This window comes from Leptodactylus fuscus, chromosome 7 (genome assembly GCF_031893055.1).
Source record: "Leptodactylus fuscus isolate aLepFus1 chromosome 7, aLepFus1.hap2, whole genome shotgun sequence".
Classification (NCBI taxonomy): Eukaryota; Metazoa; Chordata; class Amphibia; order Anura; family Leptodactylidae; genus Leptodactylus; species Leptodactylus fuscus.
This window is the reverse complement of record NC_134271.1, coordinates 63,939,883-63,962,628: the sequence shown is the minus strand read 5'-3', so window position 1 is coordinate 63,962,628 and position 22,746 is coordinate 63,939,883. Positions and strand designations below refer to the sequence as shown.

At 45.1% G+C, this 22,746-nt stretch overlaps 1 protein-coding gene across 1 annotated transcript in view; it reads right to left on the bottom strand.

The window, feature by feature from the left end:
• Positions 1 to 22,357, bottom strand: part of LOC142212645 (DNA topoisomerase I, mitochondrial-like) — a 112,339-nt gene extending 89,982 nt beyond the window's left edge. The window contains exons 1-5 of the mRNA XM_075280619.1: positions 22,127 to 22,357; positions 14,317 to 14,357; positions 13,299 to 13,412; positions 10,813 to 10,888; positions 619 to 746 (exon numbers count right to left, since the gene is read on the bottom strand). Coding sequence (XP_075136720.1) covers positions 619 to 746; positions 10,813 to 10,888; positions 13,299 to 13,412; positions 14,317 to 14,357; positions 22,127 to 22,357 — 590 coding nt within the window. The remainder of the gene's footprint in view (positions 1 to 618; positions 747 to 10,812; positions 10,889 to 13,298; positions 13,413 to 14,316; positions 14,358 to 22,126) is intronic.
• Positions 22,358 to 22,746: the final 389 nt, after the last annotated feature.

The following is a 22,746-nucleotide window of genomic DNA, read 5'->3' as shown; positions in this document are numbered from 1 at the left end:
TAATGGTTAAAGAGGAAGCACCATGTGAGGAAATTGTACAACTGCGGTTATTTCCATGCCTGGTTTTACAAGGTCCACCTGCATATAATATTTTACTTTTCTTATAACCATAGACTGCCTACAACATGATTTAAAGTGGAACCATTGGCACTTTTTAGGTGGACAGAACAAGTTTTGAAGTCTATGTTGGTGGCCATTTCATTTGCTCTCCAGGAATAAAATATTAGCAACCTGAAACCTTTATTTCTGCTTTCTGGTGCGAATTACGTTTACAACACTCCCGACCTTATTCAGAGGGAACAGCATTATAAGGTTTCTCATGTGAGGCTACGCTATATTTCTGAATTTACAGCTTGACTTTGCAAAATCTGTACCATATGTCATTTACAATACTGGTGTCTTATTTTATATAGGGGCCTTGAGCCCCCCAAGGTCCAGGACTTAGCCATGACTGCACGTTCTATAGCAACAACCTTTTATCTGCCGTAGATATACAGTACAGTACCATGAATATGCAGCAACTTTAAAGAGATCACTCAGGTTGTACAAATCACATGCAATGTCAAATGTCTTCTAAATTAATTCCTTTGATAATCAGATTATGATGGTGATCCTTACCATCTCCAGCGTGCCTGTTCCTCCTCTTCCTTATTCTTCACCTTAAGAGCAATGGCTGCTTCCTTTTCTTCTTTGGTTTTCTTAGGTTTTTTTTCACCCTCTCTCTTCACTTCCTTCTTTATCTTTTTCTGTTTACAAAACAAAAAAAGAAAAAAAAAAAAATCAGATATCTAAAAAGAGTAAGGAGTGTAATAAATGGAGACGGTAGAGTTTATGGGCTGATAAATCGTAATGGTTCTGTTATCTGACCACCCGCAGCCCCCACTTTCCCCTATAAATTCTTTATAGAGGCAGGAATAGAAAACCCACAGGTCGCCTTATCTATGAAAAGTGGAAAATTGAAGGTGACTGGTTAAAGCGAGGGATCTCAGGATCTCAGCTACTGTACAGCCTCTGGAGACTAAAGGCATCAATCTCTATTCACAAGGAAAAAGCAACTTCACGATCCGGAAGGAAGACGGACAGCCTAGGAACACTAGAGACGAAGGTACAATGAGCAATTACATGAGCAAAATGTGTGGAGGCTGTGGGGTGGGGGGTTAATATTTACTTCTATGTGTTTCCTGATGTGAAATAAAAGGGCACCAAAGACTAGTATGATATATAATATTAATGCAAGCCAAGACGTGCTATAGAATTTTAATCTCCAGTGATATTTTGCTTTCAAGGGGGGAGGGGTACTATGAGTAAGCTATGAGTAAGTGTAAAATACACAAAAAGAGGAGCATTTTCGCCTTCCAATACTCTTCTGTATTAATAAATTCCTTTCAGCCCAGACATGATGCTAGGCTGTGAGGAATGCCCTTCTGTCAGTGGGGAGATATCAGTGCCGAAATTGACGGCTCTGATATCTCCAGCCCTGGGGCACATAACTCGAAAGCTGACAGTGTATTGAAGTCAGTGGACTGTCAGCTTTCTGGTGGTATATAAAACCACATGTGCCCGAAGACATGAAGGGTCCTCTTTAAGGCCGGAAAACGCCACAGGAAAAAAAAAGAATTGCAGCATTTTACAGTACTTGCGAACCTAATGACCACTTTGCAGTAGAAACCACAGCATGAACACGGATTTCCAAAACTGGTGCGGTTTTGGAAATCACAGCATGTCAATTACATCTACGGAAATGCCGGCAGCTTTCCCGTAGATAAAATGGTAAAGTCAGCGGCGGAAAACTCTGAACTTTCTGTTCAAAGCGCTGCGGGAAGAGCCACGATGCAGACCCACCGTGGTTGTTCGTGCAGCGCATTAGCGCTGTGGATCATCCCTTGGGGCCTTAACCCAAGAATGGAGTAGGAATGATGCTCATTTGGCTCATGTGCAGAGCTCACTGACACAGGCAGCAAAAAAAAAAAATCTTAACCAAAACTGAAAAAAAACACAAGCTGAAAAAACCCTCCAGTAAAATAAACTACCTATGACAGGTGGAGATTTTTATTTATTTTTTTTAAGTAGTTTTTGCATTAACTCTACACAATGGGAAAAGCACCTGATCCCTTTATTAAAGATGAAAGTCAAATTAAAAGGCAGCACTCAATGTCACTTTTTATTCCAGCCATTGGTGTACCATATAAAGTGCAAGGTTTCATTTGGCCGAGGAGAAGAATCAATTATTGTGTGTGATTTTTTTTCTACATTTTCCATGCTTGCAGTACATAGCCATTAGTTGAAAGCATTGACCTCTGGAGGAGTAACTCGAAGTGCAACATCGGCTTAAAGTTAAAACAATCTGACCAATGTAGGAAAAAAAAAAATCTATTTTGGCATAATTAGATATGTGAATTGAAAAGACTGACTGCTGGGGCAGACCTTATGATACATTACTTGTGGGTTGTGTATGTATTAAGGTAGTCGCTATTTATCCTGTTGATTAGAGATGAGCAAAAACTGAAATATTCGATATTCGATTTGAATAGCCCCTCAATATTCGACTATTCAAACCCCATTATAGTCTATGGGGAAAAAATGCTCGTTTAGGGGGAAACCACTATTCGACTAAGGAGGGTCAACAAGTCCACTATGTAACCTTAGCAAATGACGACAACACCTCTGGAATGCAACTAGGACAGCAGGGGAAGCATGCCTGGGGGCATCTAACAAGCCCAAGTCACAGTTTTACCCCACTATCACAGCCTATCAACTGGATACTTTGCAGACTTAATAGAACCTCTGACAGTGGAAAAATACTTGGAAACCTTCTTTCCTCCCCAATTGTATTAACAGAAACCCAAATTTTACGCTAATGAAACATTACCAAGCACCCCTTTAAATCACGTTGCCCATGACAACCACAGAAGACAAGGGGGAATTCAAACAGCACCCACCTTTATGTATGAAATCAAACAGAACCCACCCACTGTCATTGTGTATGTGTGATGTGGTAAGACCTACAAAAATTACTTTTGTGGCTCTTGAGGTGAGCTCTTCCAAATTAAGTTAGAGGCCCTTAAGATGAGCCATACAAAAATTACTTTTCAGGCTATTGGGGTGAGGTGAGCGTTGTAGAAGCAGAGTTTTAGGCCCTTTGGGGGAATTGAGCCTAGTAGCTGCAGCATTAGGCCCTTTGGGTGACCCCTAAAACACTGAATTGCAGGCCCTTGTGGGTGACCCCTAAAACACTGAATTGCAGGCACTTGTGGGTGACCCCTAAAACATTGATTTGTAGGCCATTGTGGGGGATCCCTAAAAAATTGCATTGCAGGCCCTTGTAGGGGAGCCCTAAAAAATGAGGTTTTTAATTATTGCATTAGGGTGAAGGAGCTGAGGTTGGAGGAGGATGAGGATGAGTGAATTGGGTAATGGCAGCCCCTCTCCAGTAGCTGGACTGTGGACTGGATACCCAGCTGGATATCCACGTCCATGTCCTCTCCCACATCCACTGCTGCTACCCTACTGCATGATTGGCAGGTTCACTGTATGTGTTTCTGCAGTGTAGCTCTGAAAAGAGCTGTTTTATAAGACTAAAGCTGTTTTATAACACTAAAATCAGTGTATCGCCCTGAGAACAAGCTCTCCCTATCACTCCAAAACGGAAATGACACGAACATGGCCGACACCATTCATATGAATCAGAGGTCACCTGATTTCGGCAGCCAATGGCTTTTTCCAATTTTTTTCAATACCTACATCATCGTAGTTCCTGTCCCACCTCCTCTGCCCAGTTATTGGTGCAAAAAAAGCGCTAGGGAAGGTGGGAGTGGAAAAGAATTTTTACTGCGTTTGCCACGTGGTACTCGATTGGAATCGAATATCTTGAACAGCCTGATCTTCGATTAAATAGGTACTCAAATGAACGCTGATCGTTCATCTCTACTGGTGATGTAATGGAAAGCCTTTGTCAGCACAACAGCTTGAAGTGGACAGACAAGCGCTCCTCTAGCAACACAATTACATATCCGTCTCATGAAGCACTTCAAAAATTCAGATTTTTTTTTTTTATTTGCATCATGTATTTCCTTTGTTCCACTTGATGGCACCAAACAATTGTATCTGAACGGTGGTGGTTTGCCTATTGTTCAGTTTCATTAACCTGCGGCAGTTTACGATTTACTTTTCTTTACACAAGATGTTGTTATGCACTATTTAACTGAGCACTCTGAAGTGAAATGTGCATTGTTCTACCAGGGCACAATTATAACGTTGCTTTAAAAGTGTTGCGGACTGAGATATAGCGTTAGATTGGCAATCTTGTATACGGCACTGTAAATTTAAAGAACTTTTCAGCTCAGTATTAATGCAGAATGCAATGAGTATTCACACAAACACTGCATTTGGGAAGATGTAACGATAAAAATAAAAAGGACATGAAATACCTTTCCAGGTTCACTCACTCACACACATAGCTGATAAGTTATTACAAGTCTATCTTATGTTGGCATTTGGTTTTATACCAACTCTGCAAAATTGAGAATGTTTGCACTGGGAAAAATGGTGTGCAAGTGGGTAAGTGTAAAATATACAATATTTGGTGAAATCCGTAATCACGTGTAATTACTAGAGATGAGCGAACACTAAAATGTTCGAGGTTCGAAATTCGATTCGAACAGCCGCTCACTGTTCGAGTGTTCGAATGGGTTTCGAACCCCATTATAGTCTATGGGGAACAAACTCGTTAAGGGGGAAACCCAAATTCGTGTCTGGAGGGTCACCAAGTCCACTATGACACCCCAGGAAATGATACCAACACCCTGGAATGACACTGGGACAGCAGGGGAAGCATGTCTGGGGGCATAAAAGTCACTTTATTTCATGGAAATCCCTGTCAGTTTGCGATTTTCGCAAGCTAACTTTTCCCCATAGAAATGCATTGGCCAGTGCTGATTGGCCAGAGTACGGAACTCGACCAATCAGCGCTGGCTCTGCTGGAGGAGGCGGAGTCTAAGATAGCTCCACACCAGTCTCCATTCAGGTCCGACCTTAGACTCCGCCTCCTCCGGCAGAGCCAGCGCTGATTGGCCGAAGGCTGGCCAATGCATTCCTATGCGAATGCAGACTTAGCAGTGCTGAGTCAGTTTTGCTCAACTACACATCTGATGCACACTCGGCACTGCTACATCAGATGTAGCAATCTGATGTAGCAGAGCCGAGGGTGCACTAGAACCCCTGTGCAAACTCAGTTCACGCTAATAGAATGCATTGGCCAGCGCTGATTGGCCAATGCATTCTATTAGCCCGATGAAGTAGAGCTGAATGTGTGTGCTAAGCACACACATTCAGCACTGCTTCATCAAGCCAATACAATGCATTAGCCAGTGCTGATTGGCCAGAGTACGGAATTCGGCCAATCAGCGCTGGCTCTGCTGGAGGAGGCGGAGTCTAAGATCGCTCCACACCAGTCTCCATTCAGGTCCGACCTTAGACTCCGCCTCCTCCGGCAGAGCCAGCGCTGATTGGCCGAAGGCTGGCCAATGCATTCCTATGCGAATGCAGACTTAGCAGTGCTGAGTCAGTTTTGCTCAACTACACATCTGATGCACACTCGGCACTGCTACATCAGATGTAGCAATCTGATGTAGCAGAGCCGAGGGTGCACTAGAACCCCTGTGCAAACTCAGTTCACGCTAATAGAATGCATTGGCCAGCGCTGATTGGCCAATGCATTCTATTAGCCCGATGAAGTAGAGCTGAATGTGTGTGCTAAGCACACACATTCAGCACTGCTTCATCAAGCCAATACAATGCATTAGCCAGTGCTGATTGGCCAGAGTACGGAATTCGGCCAATCAGCGCTGGCTCTGCTGGAGGAGGCGGAGTCTAAGATCGCTCCACACCAGTCTCCATTCAGGTCCGACCTTAGACTCCGCCTCCTCCGGCAGAGCCAGCGCTGATTGGCCGAAGGCTGGCCAATGCATTCCTATGCGAATGCAGACTTAGCAGTGCTGAGTCAGTTTTGCTCAACTACACATCTGATGCACACTCGGCACTGCTACATCAGATGTAGCAATCTGATGTAGCAGAGCCGAGGGTGCACTAGAACCCCTGTGCAAACTCAGTTCACGCTAATACAATGCATTAGCCAGTGCTGATTGGCCAGAGTACGGAATTCGGCCAATCAGCGCTGGCCAATGCATTCTATTAGCCCGATGAAGTAGAGCTGAATGTGTGTGCTAAGCACACACATTCAGCACTGCTTCATCAAGCCAATACAATGCATTAGCCAGTGCTGATTGGCCAGAGTACGGAATTCGGCCAATCAGCGCTGGCTCTGCTGGAGGAGGCGGAGTCTAAGGTCGGACCTGAATGGAGACTGGTGTGGAGCGATCTTAGACTCCGCCTCCTCCAGCAGAGCCAGCGCTGATTGGCCGAATTCCGTACTCTGGCCAATCAGCACTGGCTAATGCATTGTATTGGCGTGATGAAGCAGTGCTGAATGTGTGTGCTTAGCACACACATTCAGCTCTACTTCATCGGGCTAATAGAATGCATTGGCCAATCAGCGCTGGCCAATGCATTCTATTAGCGTGAACTGAGTTTGCACAGGGGTTCTAGTGCACCCTCGGCTCTGCTACATCAGATTGCTACATCTGATGTAGCAGTGCCGAGTGTGCATCAGATGTGTAGTTCAGCAAAACTGACTCAGCACTGCTAAGTCTCTGCATTCGCATAGGAATGCATTGGCCAGCCTTCGGCCAATCAGCGCTGGCTCTGCCGGAGGAGGCGGAGTCTAAGGTCGGACCTGAATGGAGACTGGTGTGGAGCGATCTTAGACTCCGCCTCCTCCAGCAGAGCCAGCGCTGATTGGTCGAGTTCCGTACTCTGGCCAATCAGCGCTGGCCAATGCATTCTATTAGCCCGATGAAGTAGAGCTGAATGTGTGTGCTTAGCACACACATTCAGCTCTACTTCATCAGGCTAATAGAATACATTGGCCAATCAGCGCTGGCCAATGCATTCTATTAGCTTGATGAAGCAGAGTGTGCACAAGGGTTCAAGCGCACCCTCGGCTCTGATGTAGCAGAGCTGAGGGTGCACAAGGGTTCAAGTGCACCCTCGGCTCTCCTACATCAGAGCCGAGGGTGCGCTTGAACCCTTGTGCAGCCTCGGCTCTGCTACATCAGAGCCGAGGGTGCGCTTGAACCCTTGTGCACACTCTGCTTCATCAAGCTAATAGAATGCATTGGCCAGCACTGATTGGCCAGAGTACGGAATTCGGCCAATCAGCGCTGGCCAATGCATCCCTATGGGAAAAAGTTTATCTCACAAAAATCACAATTACACACCCGATAGAGCCCCAAAAAGTTATTTTTAATAACATTCCCCCCTAAATAAAGGTTATCCCTAGCTATCCCTGCCTGTACAGCTATCCCTGTCTCATAGTCACAAAGTTCACATTCTCATATGACCCGGATTTGAAATCCACTATTCGTCTAAAATGGAGGTCACCTGATTTCGGCAGCCAATGACTTTTTCCAATTTTTTTCAATGCCCCCAGTGTCGTAGTTCCTGTCCCACCTCCCCTGCGCTGTTATTGGTGCAAAAAAGGCGCCAGGGAAGGTGGGAGGGGAATCGAATTTTGGCGCACTTTACCACGTGGTGTTCGATTCGATTCGAACATGGCGAACACCCTGATATCCGATCGAACATGTGTTCGATAGAACACTGTTCGCTCATCTCTAGTAATTACGTGTAATGTCTCATTAGAGAAGCTCATACTTCGGTTTCTTCATCTGGATATCTTGAAGTTCCAGCCTTGTTCATGCTTGATGGCCTCTGGGATGGTCACGATATCTGGTCCACCATGACAGAGAAGAGATAGCAAACAGACCCGCCACAGATCCCCCATGGATGACGACGATGACCCAGGCATGTGTGTCTGTCACTCATTTATGTTCATGAGAGTGGGTGTTGCCCTCCATCTTGTTGGTTTATAAGAACAACTCTAAAATGGTGTACCCCAACTGCACCCATGTAGAAGAGTGAAGTCAACAGACTGGAATGTTAACCCTATGATGAATATTGTAATATCATAATATTTAACATTAAGTAACTGGATCAGGATAGGTTCACATCTGCTCCGGGCTCTCCATTGTTGGGGTCTGCTGGTGATTGCAAACAACGGAGACCTGGACTGCTAAAACAGTGGTTACACGTGGACACCAGCAGATCCCATTGACTATATCTTCAGTGCAGGACTTCTCTCGGCAAAATGTTGGCAGTTTCTGTGGCAAAATTTCCAACAAATGTGAACTTTGCCTCAGTAATAGAAAGAAAAAAAAAAGTTATTAACAGCATATATAAAAAAAAAAAAAAAAAAAAAAAAAAAAATCTCGTCACAAATTGATCTAGACAAGTTAGAAGTAGCAAAATAAGGTTATCAACATGGCAAAGGGATATGTATGCCAAGATTGCCTACTTAATGGAAAACAGACGGCTAAAACAGAAACTGCTGAGGAATTTTAGTTGGCATTAAACTTAACTGTAGCAAGCAGTTCCAGGTAGCTGCCACTCAGGCAAATAAGATCATGGCAGGGGCATAACTACGATGGTAGCTGGCTGAAGATGGAGAGGAGCTGCCTCCTCTACAGTCCATCTTTTAACAGTAGTAAAGTCAGCAATTGCTGCCTTTACTACTGCACCCAAGCAGGGGCTGCCTGCTGTCCGGGCCCCTGCTGCCTCCCAGCACTTGCATAGTAAAAGTGGGCAGAAGAAACTTCCATCTCCTGCCCGCTGTCCCCAGGCCCTGTGGCGGCATCTATACTAGTAGATTGAAGGACCTGAGACATGATGTCATCAAAGGTCCTTTAATCTACTAACAGACTCAGTGTCTTTTGTGGGCGGAGCTACCAAGATCGTACAGGTCAGTGTACAATGGGGGGAATGGGTTACAGGCTGTGAGGAAGAGGGGTACATGGGTGTGCATGCTGTGTGTGAGAAAGTCTGCACCCTCATTCCTTCCTTTCTCACATGCAGCCTGCACACCTATGTACCCCTCCTACTCACATTCTGCACCCCCATTCTGCCCTATGTGAGCAAGAGGAGGGAATGGGTGTTGTAGGCTGTGTGTGAGCAAGAGGGGTACATGGGCGTGCAGGCTGTGTGTGAGCAAAGAGGGTGACCTGGGGGTGCAGGCTGTGTGTGAGAAAGAAGGGAGAATGGGGATGCAGGCTGTGGGTGAGTGGATTTCCCCCTCCAGATCACCCTCTTGCTCGCACACAGCTTGCACCCCCATTTCCCCTCTTGCTTATACACCCTGCACCCCACGTCACCCTTTTATTCACAAACAGCCTGCACGCCCATGTACCTCTCTTGGAGGAGGCCCCATGTCAAAAATTCGCCATGGGGCCCCACCATTCCTAGTTACGCCACTGGATCATGGAGTGTATCAAAAGGGACATGGATACATATGACCCGAACAGAATTCTGCCACTTTACAAAACTATATAATATATTCCATATGCAGCCTGACTAATGGTGTGTAGAATATATTAGAGCTTCAGCACGTTCAAAGTAATAAATTAATTGGGTGGGTGGACTACAGCACCTAGAAAGATTACCAGAATTAGGGGTATGTACTTCAGAAAACAAAACAGAGCTGAGGAATAACCTAATAGCCATGTATGAAAATATATGAAAGGTGAATGCATAGATCGATCCCATTATCCATTTCTATTCCAGACTTTACAAGTACAAGGCAGGTATGGATTCCTTCATTGAGAACAATATTACAGGTTATAGTTCTTATTAGATATTGGTGTTGGGTTTACTTTGATTGCCAGATTGAAGTCGGAAGGAAATTTCTCCTAAAACGAGCTCATTGGATTTTTGGCTTGCCCTGGATGAACACTGCAGGATAATAGGCTGAAATAGATCAGATCAGAGAGCTGGGGACCACGCGGATGCTACATTTAGCTTACAGAGGTTTTGGCTAGACTTGCTGATAGATTTAGCGGCCAGTTTCAAGAAAAGTACTTTCTAAAAGTATTGCAAAACCAGGAAAGAAAAAGTAGAAAAGTAGGTAGCCTTGGTGGCTGGTTCCAAGCCACTCATTTAATACTACTATCAAAATAATCCTGACCATAAGATGGCCACACCAGGCTTCTCTCAGTCTTAAGCGGTGAAAAGAACCACCAAGCTCACTCCATCGAGCTTCCGAATATCATTTTAGACAATATTGGTGTTATTGTTTGTAATGCTTGTAAAGCTGCATATTTTGGTACTTGGTGGACATTCTCTATGAACGACGAGACGAAACTTCCTCCTTGCATACTAGCCTCCGTACAAGTAATCTCTATCAGTAGTAAGATTTCTTGACATATGCCCCTAGTGTATGCCACTGTATAGGCAAACAGTGCAATAAGTTTCCCATAGTGTCCCAATGTAAAGACAACATATACTATGTGGCATATTGTTCATGTCAGTATAAGAAAGGACAGTCTATTCTGTCCTATACAGATGAAAAAAAGGTGTATCCATATACACAACCGTGACAAAGGCTCAAAGGACATTTTTTCGGCCTTACAGATATATTTGTTATGCATGTTCAAAGCTTTTACTTGTGTATACACCAAAGGGATCAGACAGTAGTAGGCCTTACCACTTTACAATATAGGCACTTATCGTTGACTAGTACAGCTTTAGAAGTACTAAAATGGAGGCACCCCGTGACACTAAAAATCCAGATAAAGGTTGCCTGACCTTCACGCTATTCTAACAGTGTTAACAGAAGTGAATAAACTACAGCAATAAGCAGCCTCCTACCTGTTCGTCTTTTTTGTTCACCTCCTTTGCAGACTGCTCTTTATCTTCCTCAATCTTTATTTTCTTCTTCTTCGACCTGTAGAGAAAATTTAATATGTGTTCTTTCTTTGTGCTAGTAATTTATAATATCTTTCTCATGTTCAATATAGTCTTAACAGAGCGTATGGAATGGATTAAAACCTGCGCTGTAATATTGTTAAATTAAAAAGATGAATGTATTGGGTGATTTGCAATGAGAATGTGATGTTCAATTGCATTCAACCATTTTCCAATGTTTGACGACAGAATTTCTCGAAAACAGAACTTCCAAGTGAAATTAGAATTGATTTGCTGTATATTGTACAGTGACACTTGTTTCCTTTCTGTTTCAATCTCACATTATTATATTTCTGCTATTAGGCTGCTAATCCAGTCTATGTTTATATTGTGTTATTGCAATCAATCTCAACTATTGCCTTTTTGTCATTAAGACTTCGGATTTAAGACACAAACTTTCAGAGATGAACCGTGGAAGCAAAACGCATTAACAAAACTTTCTTTTTCACATGTGGCTCATTCACATTGCTGCATTACAGATTTTTATAGTCTGATCTGTATTATGGTGCAAAGAGTCTGCTTGGTATTAATAAGTCACTTTGCTTTAAGGCCCTTTAATTGGCCCTTTAATATTCAGGGCTATTATTGGCAACAAGCGCTCCTAGGGTCTGTGTAATACAGCCTTTAGAGAAGGTATTCAGGTTCAATCCCCCACCTATAGAAAAGCACACTCAACACACAGGAAATAGAAATTTGCAGGTCACCTCTGGTGCTAATGGTTAGATAGCCCAAAGGGGTGATGTTAACCTTTATTGGGCAGCATCGTGGTTCAGTGGTTAGAACTGTTGTGGTGCTAGGGTCCTGGCTTCAACCCAGTCTAGATAGGTTAGGGTCACCTAAATCAAGTGGAGTTTTCCCCTTGTGAATTTGCGACTCTGTTTTTATCAATGTGCAAATGAGTTATTTGGAGCAACAACAATGTTCACCTTTATCTTTTTGTTCTCATTGTGCCAAAGAAAAGTGTAAGAAAAAAGGAGAATTCATAAGGTGTAAACACTGATTCGGGTGTCTCTGAGCTACTCATCTGCAAGGTTGGGTTTTAGTGACAGACTCCATATAATATGGAAATTAACATACGAAGGGTTTAAACCAAAAGGTAGTTGAGAAATAAATACATAACTACTGCAATGGAAACAAGCAGGGCCTTTAGATACATGGCTAAACCAGCAGGTGAAAGAAACCCTATATACACCTCTGTCTGTAGGCACATAACCAAGTCAGCACACATAGGCATGTTTCCATCTTGTAGACTCAGCAGAACGTATGTAGACTCCACTTGTAACAGGGTCTCCTGGGTGAAGGAAATGTAGCATTGAATAGTTTTATTAATCTTTTCATTAACATCATTTGTTTAACTCCTAAAAATTTGGAACCTCACTGTATGCCTGAGGTTCCATTGTAGACTGGCTAACCAAAGTCACTGTTGGCTTTCGCATGCTCTGCTGTGGGCCACATAGTGCGCTCCGTCTATGTACTACGGATGGGTCTACATCAGTCACTTCATTACCAGTATACAAGTACCTTTTAGGAATACAGACTATAAACAGATGTATAAAGGAACAGGAGAAGTAAAGCATGGAGAAGTGGCCTTTGAAGTCAGAAAGTTGTCTGTATAATGCAGGATTCAGAAAATTTGGCTCCCAGTCCTAACAGCAGTGGCTAGTTATCTTATGCACTTGAGAAAGGTACATTTCCTGAAATGCGTAGTTCTTGATACCAGAATAAAGATATATCTGATTCCAATACCACGAGGTTTGACGTATTGCATGTTCAAGTGTACACACTGTCCTACCCCTCCCATGGGTTTTTGGCCCTGACATACCCATATAGTATAATGCAGGACAGGACTGTTTTCCCAAAGGGAGAATCAACCCCTTTATGCTACATTTGCCTAGCATCCAGATACAGTTTTCCATAAGGTATACATAAGTTAGTAGTGCATTTCTTTGAAGTAGATTGCCATAAGCATAACTTCAATCCTCTGAGGACCCCCCTATTCCCACACTTACTATGTGCAATTTATAATACTGGTGTATTCTTTTGTGGTTCCTTCTCAAGCTCTATAGCATTCCCTATAGCTACGTCCCTGGTAGAAGCTCAAGGTGTGGATCTTCGTACGGATTCAGCCCACTGCAGTATATAAAAGTTCTATAAATGTTGTAATTTTGATATAATTTATACATACAAGTGTCCATTTTAGATGGACCGTTTTTCATTGGAGAAAAAAAAAACCAACCAAAAAAAAAAAACAACCACTGACACCATCCTTCTTTGTCTATTTTGATGGACATAGAGCCATGTGAATAGATTTATAGACATTGATCGGATTTACATTTTAAGTTTCCATTGACATTCTATATAATTTTACTGGCAACCCCAGGCTAACTTACTTTATTATGGAGTCTTCATGAGAGTCTTCCTGCCTTGCTCTCTTTTTCCCTTGTTTATTCCTCTTTACAGTGACAAAATCTTCATCTTCCAGTTCCATTTTCACAGTAATGGAGCTAAAATGAAGGCAATACAAACATTAAGTACATGAGGAAAGTGATGTGGATGACACAGGATAAACTACTATGAGGGCTGTCTTCAGAGGCAGAAAAGTGTAGTGTAAGTGCGATGGAAACAGGCAATAAACAGAAATGGAGCTATTTACAGGAAGGCAATGCAAAAGGTTTCCTTCTTAGAAATCAGCCCGATAACTGACCTCAGTGTCCTCATCTAGACCGTGTAGACCTCAGTGTCCCCATTTAGACCATGTAGCCATATTTAAAGACCTCTAGAAGAGGGGATGACCATTCACTTGCAATAGGCAACCACCCTGCTGTGGTGAAGGAGACACAGCTAAACTAATTCTAAAAAGACATTTACTTTAGTGACTATACTAAAGGGCAACCAGAAACCCTAATGCTAATAAAAGGTCACCAAAACTGTAATAAAAAAGCTTGAAACTCTGCTTTTAATTTTTCTTTTTAAACCAATGTTTACTTAGGGCAGACACTGTAGTTTGATCTGTTTTGTAGACCACAGACACCCATGAAAGTTAATGGGCCTGTGAAAAACACGGACAGAATATGGAATTCATCTGCAAGTTGTCTGTTTCATGAACTCAGAGACACAGGCAGGTGGTGGCTAACAATTGTCATGCTATAACTAAAGGTTTGTTGTAAACCTGAAACACATAAGCAAGTTTTCTGGTGTCATGTCTTATCTGGATTTTATGTGATTTATTAACGTTGAGGTTCCTTTTGTGGCTGGAGCTCCTTGTTAATTCAGAGACTTCGAAAAGTATAGGAAATTTTAAAAAACCCACAACAAAACAGTATTAACTGCAGTATTAACACCACTTGACTTTTGGGCACAGGGCTTAGGAAAATGAACCTCTGACCAGATAAAGAAATATCATAGTACCTGGACAGGACATCCTGTTGGTATTCAGATTGCTTCTTTGCCTAGAACCAGAAATTAAAAGTTGAGAATTTCTAACAGAATACAGGGGTCGCGGAAGGGCAGCGTAATGATGACCTATGGTATACTTAAGACATATTTTACAACTAAGCATTGCATTTTAAGTGCATTAACAGGTTTATGTTTTTGCCTGCAGTTTTTGAAGCCAAAACCTAGAATGGATTGTATGCATCTTCCACTGCTAGTAGTAAAATTTAGAGATGAGCGAGTACTGTTCGGATCAGCCGATCGGAACAGCACGCTCGCATAGAAATGAATGGACGTAGCCGGCACGCGGGGGGGTTAAGCGGCCGGCCGCCGTCAAAGCGGAAGTACCAGGTGCATCCATTCATTTCTATGGAGCGTGCTGTTCGGATCGGCTGATCCAAACAGTACTCGCTCATCTCTAGTAAAATTGTAGTACACCGCTATATTATATAACATGTTTTATAATGTTTGATACTGTTTTATACTGTATTCTGAGCTGAAGCTCAGCTTACCCAGGGCAAAGAGTCAATTCATAAAAGTAGCTTTTGGCAACCCCTTCTGACAAGTAACATCCAGGAAAGGTGCCCCAATAGCCCCCAGCTGTATCCCTATTATATTAGTGTTAATCCAGTTACACACGACCATATGCTAACTGGCTGCCGTGAATCATAGGCATTTTATTCAATGAATAGGATGCAGGACTGCAAAACTGGACAGGAATAGGACCTGTTCCATATTTTATGACCCAGACACATGTAATTTATGGTCATGTGTATGGGCCCACAGAAATGAGTGGGTCAGTGTGCTATCTGGGAAAAACCTGAACACACTGACCATTCATACAGTCATCTGCAAATGGGCCTAGTTTGTACTTTCCTTGTGTCACGGAGCAAAGGTATACGTCTTCCTCCGGAGGATATCTTGAATCAACACGGACGCAAGAGGTCAGGAGACAACAGCAATTTATTGTAATCCACAAAGTTAGTAGCCAGTGGCGGTCACATCAACCGTAACAACAATAAGTCCACAGAAGTCACAATCCAATGATCGCTTTGGCTCCTTGGTCCTGTAACTAAATCCTGGCTCTCTACAGAGCTGTGCACAGGCCGGCTAACACATACTAACTGCTAGCTACAACTATATACTAAGACTGTTACTTCCTCTATCTGTGGGTGGGAAGGGCTGAGTCACAGATCCTTCCCCCCTCACCTATACCAAGGAGAGCAGACTCCCTGTCTACTATGGACAATGCACCGTCCAACATCTTCTTGGAGACACCGATCAGATTATCTCCACCCATTGTCCTCACTAGTTAGAGGTATTTGCATACAATGTGCTAACACACTAGACCCTAATCAGCCAACTACACATTGATGTATACAACAGGTTAGAGAATACATTCCACATGAAATATATATTACACATTGCCTATAGTATAGACTCTAACCATCCCGTGACAACCCCTCCCCCTCTCAAAACATGTGCATGACACAATTGGCCTACACAGGTAAATTGGGGAATGCACATCAGTCTCTATAGGTCATATGTCCTCCTGCCGGGATAACCCATCTGCGTTCTGGTGTTGGCTCCCTCGGCGGTACTGAATGGTAAAGTTGTAGGGTTGAAGGGCCAGACTCCACCTCAACAGTCGTCCATTGTCCCCAGAGACTCTCTGCAGCCAAGTGAGGGGGTTGTGGTCGGTCACTACGGTGAACTCCCGACCATACAGGTACGGCTGTATCTTCTTGAGGGCCCAAACTACTGCCAAGCATTCCTTCTCTATAGTGGCATATGCTACTTCCCGGTCCTGCAGCTTCCGGCTGAGGTAGGCAATGGGGTGCTCCTCCCCGGCGGCATTTACTTGGCTGAGGACGGCTCCCAGTCCATATGTGGAGGCGTCTGTCTGAACAATAAACCTTCGTTTATAATCCGGGGCAGCAAGGACAGGTGAGCAGGCAAGGGCGTCCTTCAGTTGGTTAAAAGCTCTGTCGCAGGCCGGGGTCCAGCTCACCACTCTGGGCAGGTTCTTCTTCGTCAGGTCTGTCAGGGGCTTGGCCACGGAGCTGAAGTTAGAGACAAATTTTCGGTAATAACTAGCAGTACCTAAGAACGCCATGACCTGTTTCTTGGTCTGTGGTATGGGCCAGTCTCTAATAGCCTGTATCTTAGCGGGCTCTGGTCGCAGTTTTCCCCCTCCCACTCTATGTCCCAAGTATTGCACCTCGCCCAGACCTATCTGGCATTTGTCTGGTCTAATTGTCAGGCCGGCCTCCTGTATCCGATCTAGAACAGCCTCAACATGATGCAAGTGGTCCTCCCACGTGTGGCTAAAGATTGCGATATCATCCAAGTAAGCACAGGCAAAGTCTCTGCATCCCTGAAGTAGCTGGTCCACCATCCTCTGGAAGGTTGCTGGGGCATTCTTCATTCCAAAAGGCATGCTTAGGAATTCAAACAGTCCGAAAGGGGTTATGAACGCTGACCTTTCCCTCCCTGCAGCGGTCAGGGGAATCTGCCAGTACCCCTTGCTGAGATCCAAGGTGGTGACATACTTAGCCGCAGCGAGTTTGTCCAGAAGCTCATCAATGCGTGGCATAGGGTAGGGGTCACTCATAGTATGGTCATTCAGTCGCCTGTAGTCCACACAAAATCTCGTACTGCCATCCTTTTTGGGTACAAGCACCACTAGAGAAGCCCAGGGACTGTGCGAGGCTTGGATAACCCCTAGGGCTAGCATATCCTCCAGCTCTTTGCACATGGTGTTTTTGACAGATTCAGGGACCCGGTAAGGTGCTTGTTGCATTGGTGGGACACCGGGGGTGTCCACATTGTGTTGGGTCAGCCTGGTTTGCCCTGGTCGGGAGGAGAATGCAGCCCTGTGCTGATGAAGTATATTGGACACTTCCTCTCGCTGTGCTGGGTGCAGGTGGTCCTTTAGAGGGACATCTTCTACAGTGGTGATGCGTTGGGCCGTTTCTAGGAGATCCGGGAGGGAGTCTCCTTCTGAGCGCTCCTCAGAGGCAAGTTGGCACATGGCAATCATAGGTGGAGCCCGATCGTGATACTCCTTAATCATATTAATATGGACAGTCTTTTGTCGAAGCCCCTGCTCATCTAGTGCTAAGAGGTAGTTGGTGTCATTGAGCTTTCGGAGGACTCTAAAAGGCCCTTCCCAGGTGGTCTGTAGCTTATTTTGGGGATGTGGGACAATCATAAGAACTTGTTGCCCCTCAGTAAATTCCCGATAGCGTGCTTTGCGGTCGTACCAAGTCTTTTGTCGAGTCTGCGCCCTCTGGACCTGCTCTTTAGCAAAATGGGCCAACTGGGCCAGCGTGTCTCGAAGCTTCAGAACATAAGGGACAACAGGAATTCCGGTATCCTCCACTGGCCCCTCCCAGTGCTCCTTGACTAAGGTTAACGGACCACGAACTTTCCGGCCATACAGCAGTTCAAAGGGGGAAAATCCAGTAGATTCCTGGGGCACTTCCCGATATGCAAACAGGAGATGTGGTAGGTACCTTTCCCAGTCTGGATCAGTCTCAGTAAAGGCTTTTAACATGTTCTTTAGAGTACCATTAAAACGCTCACATAGTCCATTGGTCTGGGGGTGGTATGGGGTGGTCCGGATCGCCTGCACCCCGCAGGTACGCCATAGACACTGTACCAGTTCGGACATAAATTGGGTACCCTGGTCTGACAAGATCTCACTTGGGAATCCAACTCTGGTGAAGACAGTCACAAGGGCCTCGGCTACTTTGGTGGCAGAGATACAGGATAGTGCCACAGCTTCCGGGTATCGGGTGGCATAGTCGACTACTGTCAATATATATTGTTTCCCAGATTTACTAGGTCTAGCCAAAGGCCCGATGATATCAACAGCCACTCGTTGGAAGGGTTCATCGATGACGGGCAAAGGCTGTAAGGGGGCTCTTGGGTGGTCCCCTGGTCGGCCTCTACGCTGACATACATCACAAGTCCGACAGAACTACGCAACAGCCTGAGAGATCCCAGGCCAATAAAACAAGTGAGTAAGCCTCCGTTCTGTGCGAGTTTTCCCTTGATGGCCAGCCATGGGAATGTCATGGGCAAGGTGCAGTAGGGAGGCCCGGTATCGCTGGGGCACAACAAGCTGTCTACAATAAGTCCAAGGTTTATCTGGAGAGCAAGCCTCTGTAACCCGGTAGAGGAGTCCATCTTCCTTAATAATCTTCTCACCACTTTCTCCTATCTGTCCAATCTCAGCCCGTGCTCGGAAACTATCCAATGTAGGGTCCGTCTCTACCTCCCTCCTAAACTGTGCCTTGTCCCAAATTGCAGGATTATTAGCCCCGAGGGAAGAGTCACTCACCAGTTGGGAAGTTGGGGCCGCTGGGCTGGAATCTGGCAGCAAATCCGGTCGATCCATGTTGGCTTCTCTCTGAGCTTGGCTTCGGGTCACTGCTCCCACAAAGTGGCACTGTAGATTTCCAACATCGTTGCCTAACAGAACATCGGCCGGCAGCCCGCTCATCACACCAATTGTGCATCGTTTTGGTCCATAACCATAGTCAAGTTCCACGGTAGCTTTAGGAATACGTCTCCGAGTACCCTCTGCCAACTCGATAGAAATGCCAGGGCCCTCCTCTAGGGCCTCGGGTCGCACAACTCGGGGGTCCGCTACCGTTAGGAAAGCTCCCGAGTCCCGGAATCCAACAACTGTTCGGCCATCCAGGAGGACCTCCTGCAAGTGCTTCCGCTGAAGGTTTGCAGGATGTGTGGCAGAAGGCTGAATCCCATAGACCCCTGGAGGTGGAACAGATGGGTCATTCATGGAGTCATCTGGAAATGGGGCCAAACTTTCTGTCCTAGGGGTGGTTCCCAGGTAGTGAATAGGCCGAGATGCCACGGTGGCCCGTGCCCCCATGTTAACAGGGCAACTAGCTTGCAAATGTCCAGGCCGCCCGCAACCAAAACATCTGCGCTCTAGCATTCTTCCAGTAGGTCGTTGTCTAGGGACAGGGTTGTTCATAGCTGGAGGCCGATGGGCTGGGGCAAGGGTAGAGGGGGAATTGTAATCCTGAGGCCGGGCACGAAAGGTGGGTGGCTGGCTGAAGGGTGTCTGGCGGACTGTGGTAGTTTTCCGCTCCTCTGCAAACAACCTCTTCCACTGTGGCTTGATGGTCAGGCCCTCATCTGCAAGAGAAGCAGCTTGCTCAACTGTGGCTGGGTTCCGTTCCAGCACCCACTCACGGATCTCAGCGGGGCACTGGGAAAAGAACTGTTCCTTAAGTATGACTTGGAGGATCTTATCGACTGTGACAGCCTCCTCTCCTTCTAGCCAGCGCTTGCATGCTTGCTTCAACTTGTGGGCGAACATGTGGAAGGAGCTTCCCCCATTGTAAGACAAAGAGCGGAACTGAACTCGGTAGGTCTCTGGAGTGACTGCATAATACTTCTGCACCGCTCTTTTAATGGCCTCATAGTCCCGCTGATCACTAGGGTCCATGGCTCTGAGAGCTTCCGCAGCCCCATCTCGTAGGTGCCCCACCAGATACCGGACCCAATCCTTCTCTGGGACTTCCATCAGGCGGCACTGGTGTTCGAAGTCCTGAAAATATCCATCAACATCCCCAGCCGCTTCATCAAAGGTCTTGAAGTGTTTATGGGAGACATATGGTGGTTCTCTCACTGTTGGGCTGGGGGTCGACGTTTGATTATAATTCCTCGTAGTTATCTCAGCCATTCGCATTTCATGCGTCATTCTTTCCTTTTCATACGCCATTCTCTGTTCCTCCTTCTCCGTTTCCTGAGCCCTCTGTAATGCTCTACTCCTTTGCTCTGCAGGTGCTTCTAGCCCCAGCACTGCCAATTCCTCCTCATACAAAACAACCCATCTGCTCTTTTGGGTCTGTACCTGCCACTCCTGTATCTCTACTGTCTCCTGGGGGCAGCCCTCCTCATGGTCGCTTTGCAGGGTCATCTCCTCCAGTGCCTCGATCAGTTGCTCTTTCGTTCTTCCCGGGTAACTCAGGTTTAGTTCCCGGGCCCTTACTTGTAGACTTGCCATAGTCCAGTTCCTGTATTCTGAGGTTGTGGCTCCATTAATCGCTGGGCTGCTGTAGTCCATCTCGCTGTCCTCTGTTGATCCCACCGCTGCCAACCAGTTGTCACGGAGCAAAGGTATACGTCTTCCTCCGGAGGATATCTTGAATCAACACGGACGCAAGAGGTCAGGAGACAACAGCAATTTATTGTAATCCACAAAGTTAGTAGCCGGTGGCGGTCACATCAACCGTAACAACAATAAGTCCACAGAAGTCACAATCCAATGATAGCTTTGGCTCCTTGGTCCTGTAACTAAATCCTGGCTCTCTACAGAGCTGTGCACAGGCCGGCTAACACATACTAACTGCTAGCTACAACTATATACTAAGACTGTTACTTCCTCTATCTGTGGGTGGGAAGGGCTGAGTCACAGATCCTTCCCCCCTCACCTATACCAAGGAGAGCAGACTCCCTGTCTACTATGGACAATGCACCGTCCAACATCTTCTTGGAGACACCGATCAGATTATCTCCACCCATTGTCCTCACTAGTTAGAGGTATTTGCATACAATGTGCTAACACACTAGACCCTAATCAGCCAACTACACATTGATGTATACAACAGGTTAGAGAATACATTCCACATGAAATATATATTACACATTGCCTATAGTATAGACTCTAACCATCCCGTGACACCTTGGTTTATGCTGGTTGGTAAATTGTTAACTAGCCAGTCCTATGCTGTTGTGTAAAGGGAGTGGCTTCTACTTTGAGGTTTCTAGAAGGCGGGAGGAGTTTCAAGGTTTAGCCTGGATTTGGGTTGCTTTTTGGTCGTGCTGCTCTCACATTTGGTCAGTGATTTTGTTTAGTGATTGTGAGCCAAAATTAGGAGTGGAGACTACCCAGAGATCAGGTATAATAAGAATATTTGTACCTTTTCTGTGTTTTTAACCCACTCCTAGTTTTGGCGCACAATCGCTGATGAAAATCACTGACCGTGTGTAAGCAGCCTTAGTATTGAGTTAGCGTCAGGTGAGGACAGAGGTGTAGCTACAGGAGATGCAGAGGTAGCAGTCCCTACCAATCCCTGGTTTGGTCCCAAAGAGCCCTCTGCCACATAAAATATACTGCTATTCTAAATGGCATAATGGTAGGTAGAGGCCCCATTACAGATTTTACGTTGAGCTTATAGTTATGCCTCTGGTTGTTGGAGAGTACCTTTAGCCTTTCAGGTTAGTTAGTGAAACTTCGGTTACAACAGGCAGTCCTATGTCACTAGACTTCATCAATATTAGAAAGGTGGATAACCAATATAATACACACAGCCATCATTTTTATTAGATGGCAGGGAACACTAGGATGCACTTTAGGTGGCTTTGTGCTAATGGGGGCACGACCTGAAACTTTCACAGCATGCCACCACTCCTCCCTCCCCAAGAATATTTGTGCGGAGCACTCTGTATACCGCCTTCCAACCCCCACATGGGACCTGTTAAAAATTTGAATCCCACCCCTGGTTATCACCCAGCTTTCCTAACAGGGGAGGGACAACCTTTATTTTATGCCGAGGGCAAGGGCTTCTGGAATATGCAGATTTAGGTTTAATGTCCATAAACGTTGCACTCCCTAACAGCACACTAGGAGGTTGCTCACTCCACCTACCTCATATCTCAGCCCAGTTTACCAGAATGATGTCTAGATAGAAAACCCCCCAAAAAGGCTGGATCCTCCAAGAATGAGTTTAAGATTTTCCCTGACCTTGTTCTTTTTTTCTTTGCCTTTCTTCGTCTTCTCTTTGCTGTCCATGTTGTGCTTTGTTTCAATGCTTCCATCCTTTTCCTTTTGTTTCTTTTCTATTCTCTTGCTTTTATTCTCTTTGGCTGACTTCCCCTCTGACTCCCGAGAAGGTTTCTTCTTCTTAATGCCTTTGGTTTTCTTAGAGTCTTCCTTAAAAGAATCCAGATCCTCAGTTGTCATGTCTTGTGTCATTGTTCTGGGAACATAATGGTAAGAAGGTACAACATTACATACTTTAATATAAGGCTGTGTGCAATAACAAAAGGCATTTTCAGCTGAACTTTATCTTTACAAAAGTGAGAATTTGAAAAAGTGGTTGCAGCACAATCCCGCGCTACTTTACTGAACTCTACTGTCCCTGTTTGCCCTAGGTAAAGCAAAAATAGTTTCTAGGGATGAAATGAAGGAATGAAGGAATGAATCTAACGTAAAAGAATGAAGAATTTATCCCTAGCAACCAGCAGGTCTTTGGATGCATGGCTCTGTATGGAATAGCACGAACATTTTTAGGTTTTGTTTTTTTTTCTGTTTTTTTTTGGGAGGGGGGGGTTGAGGGAGGGGATTAGGAACATGCAGCTCTG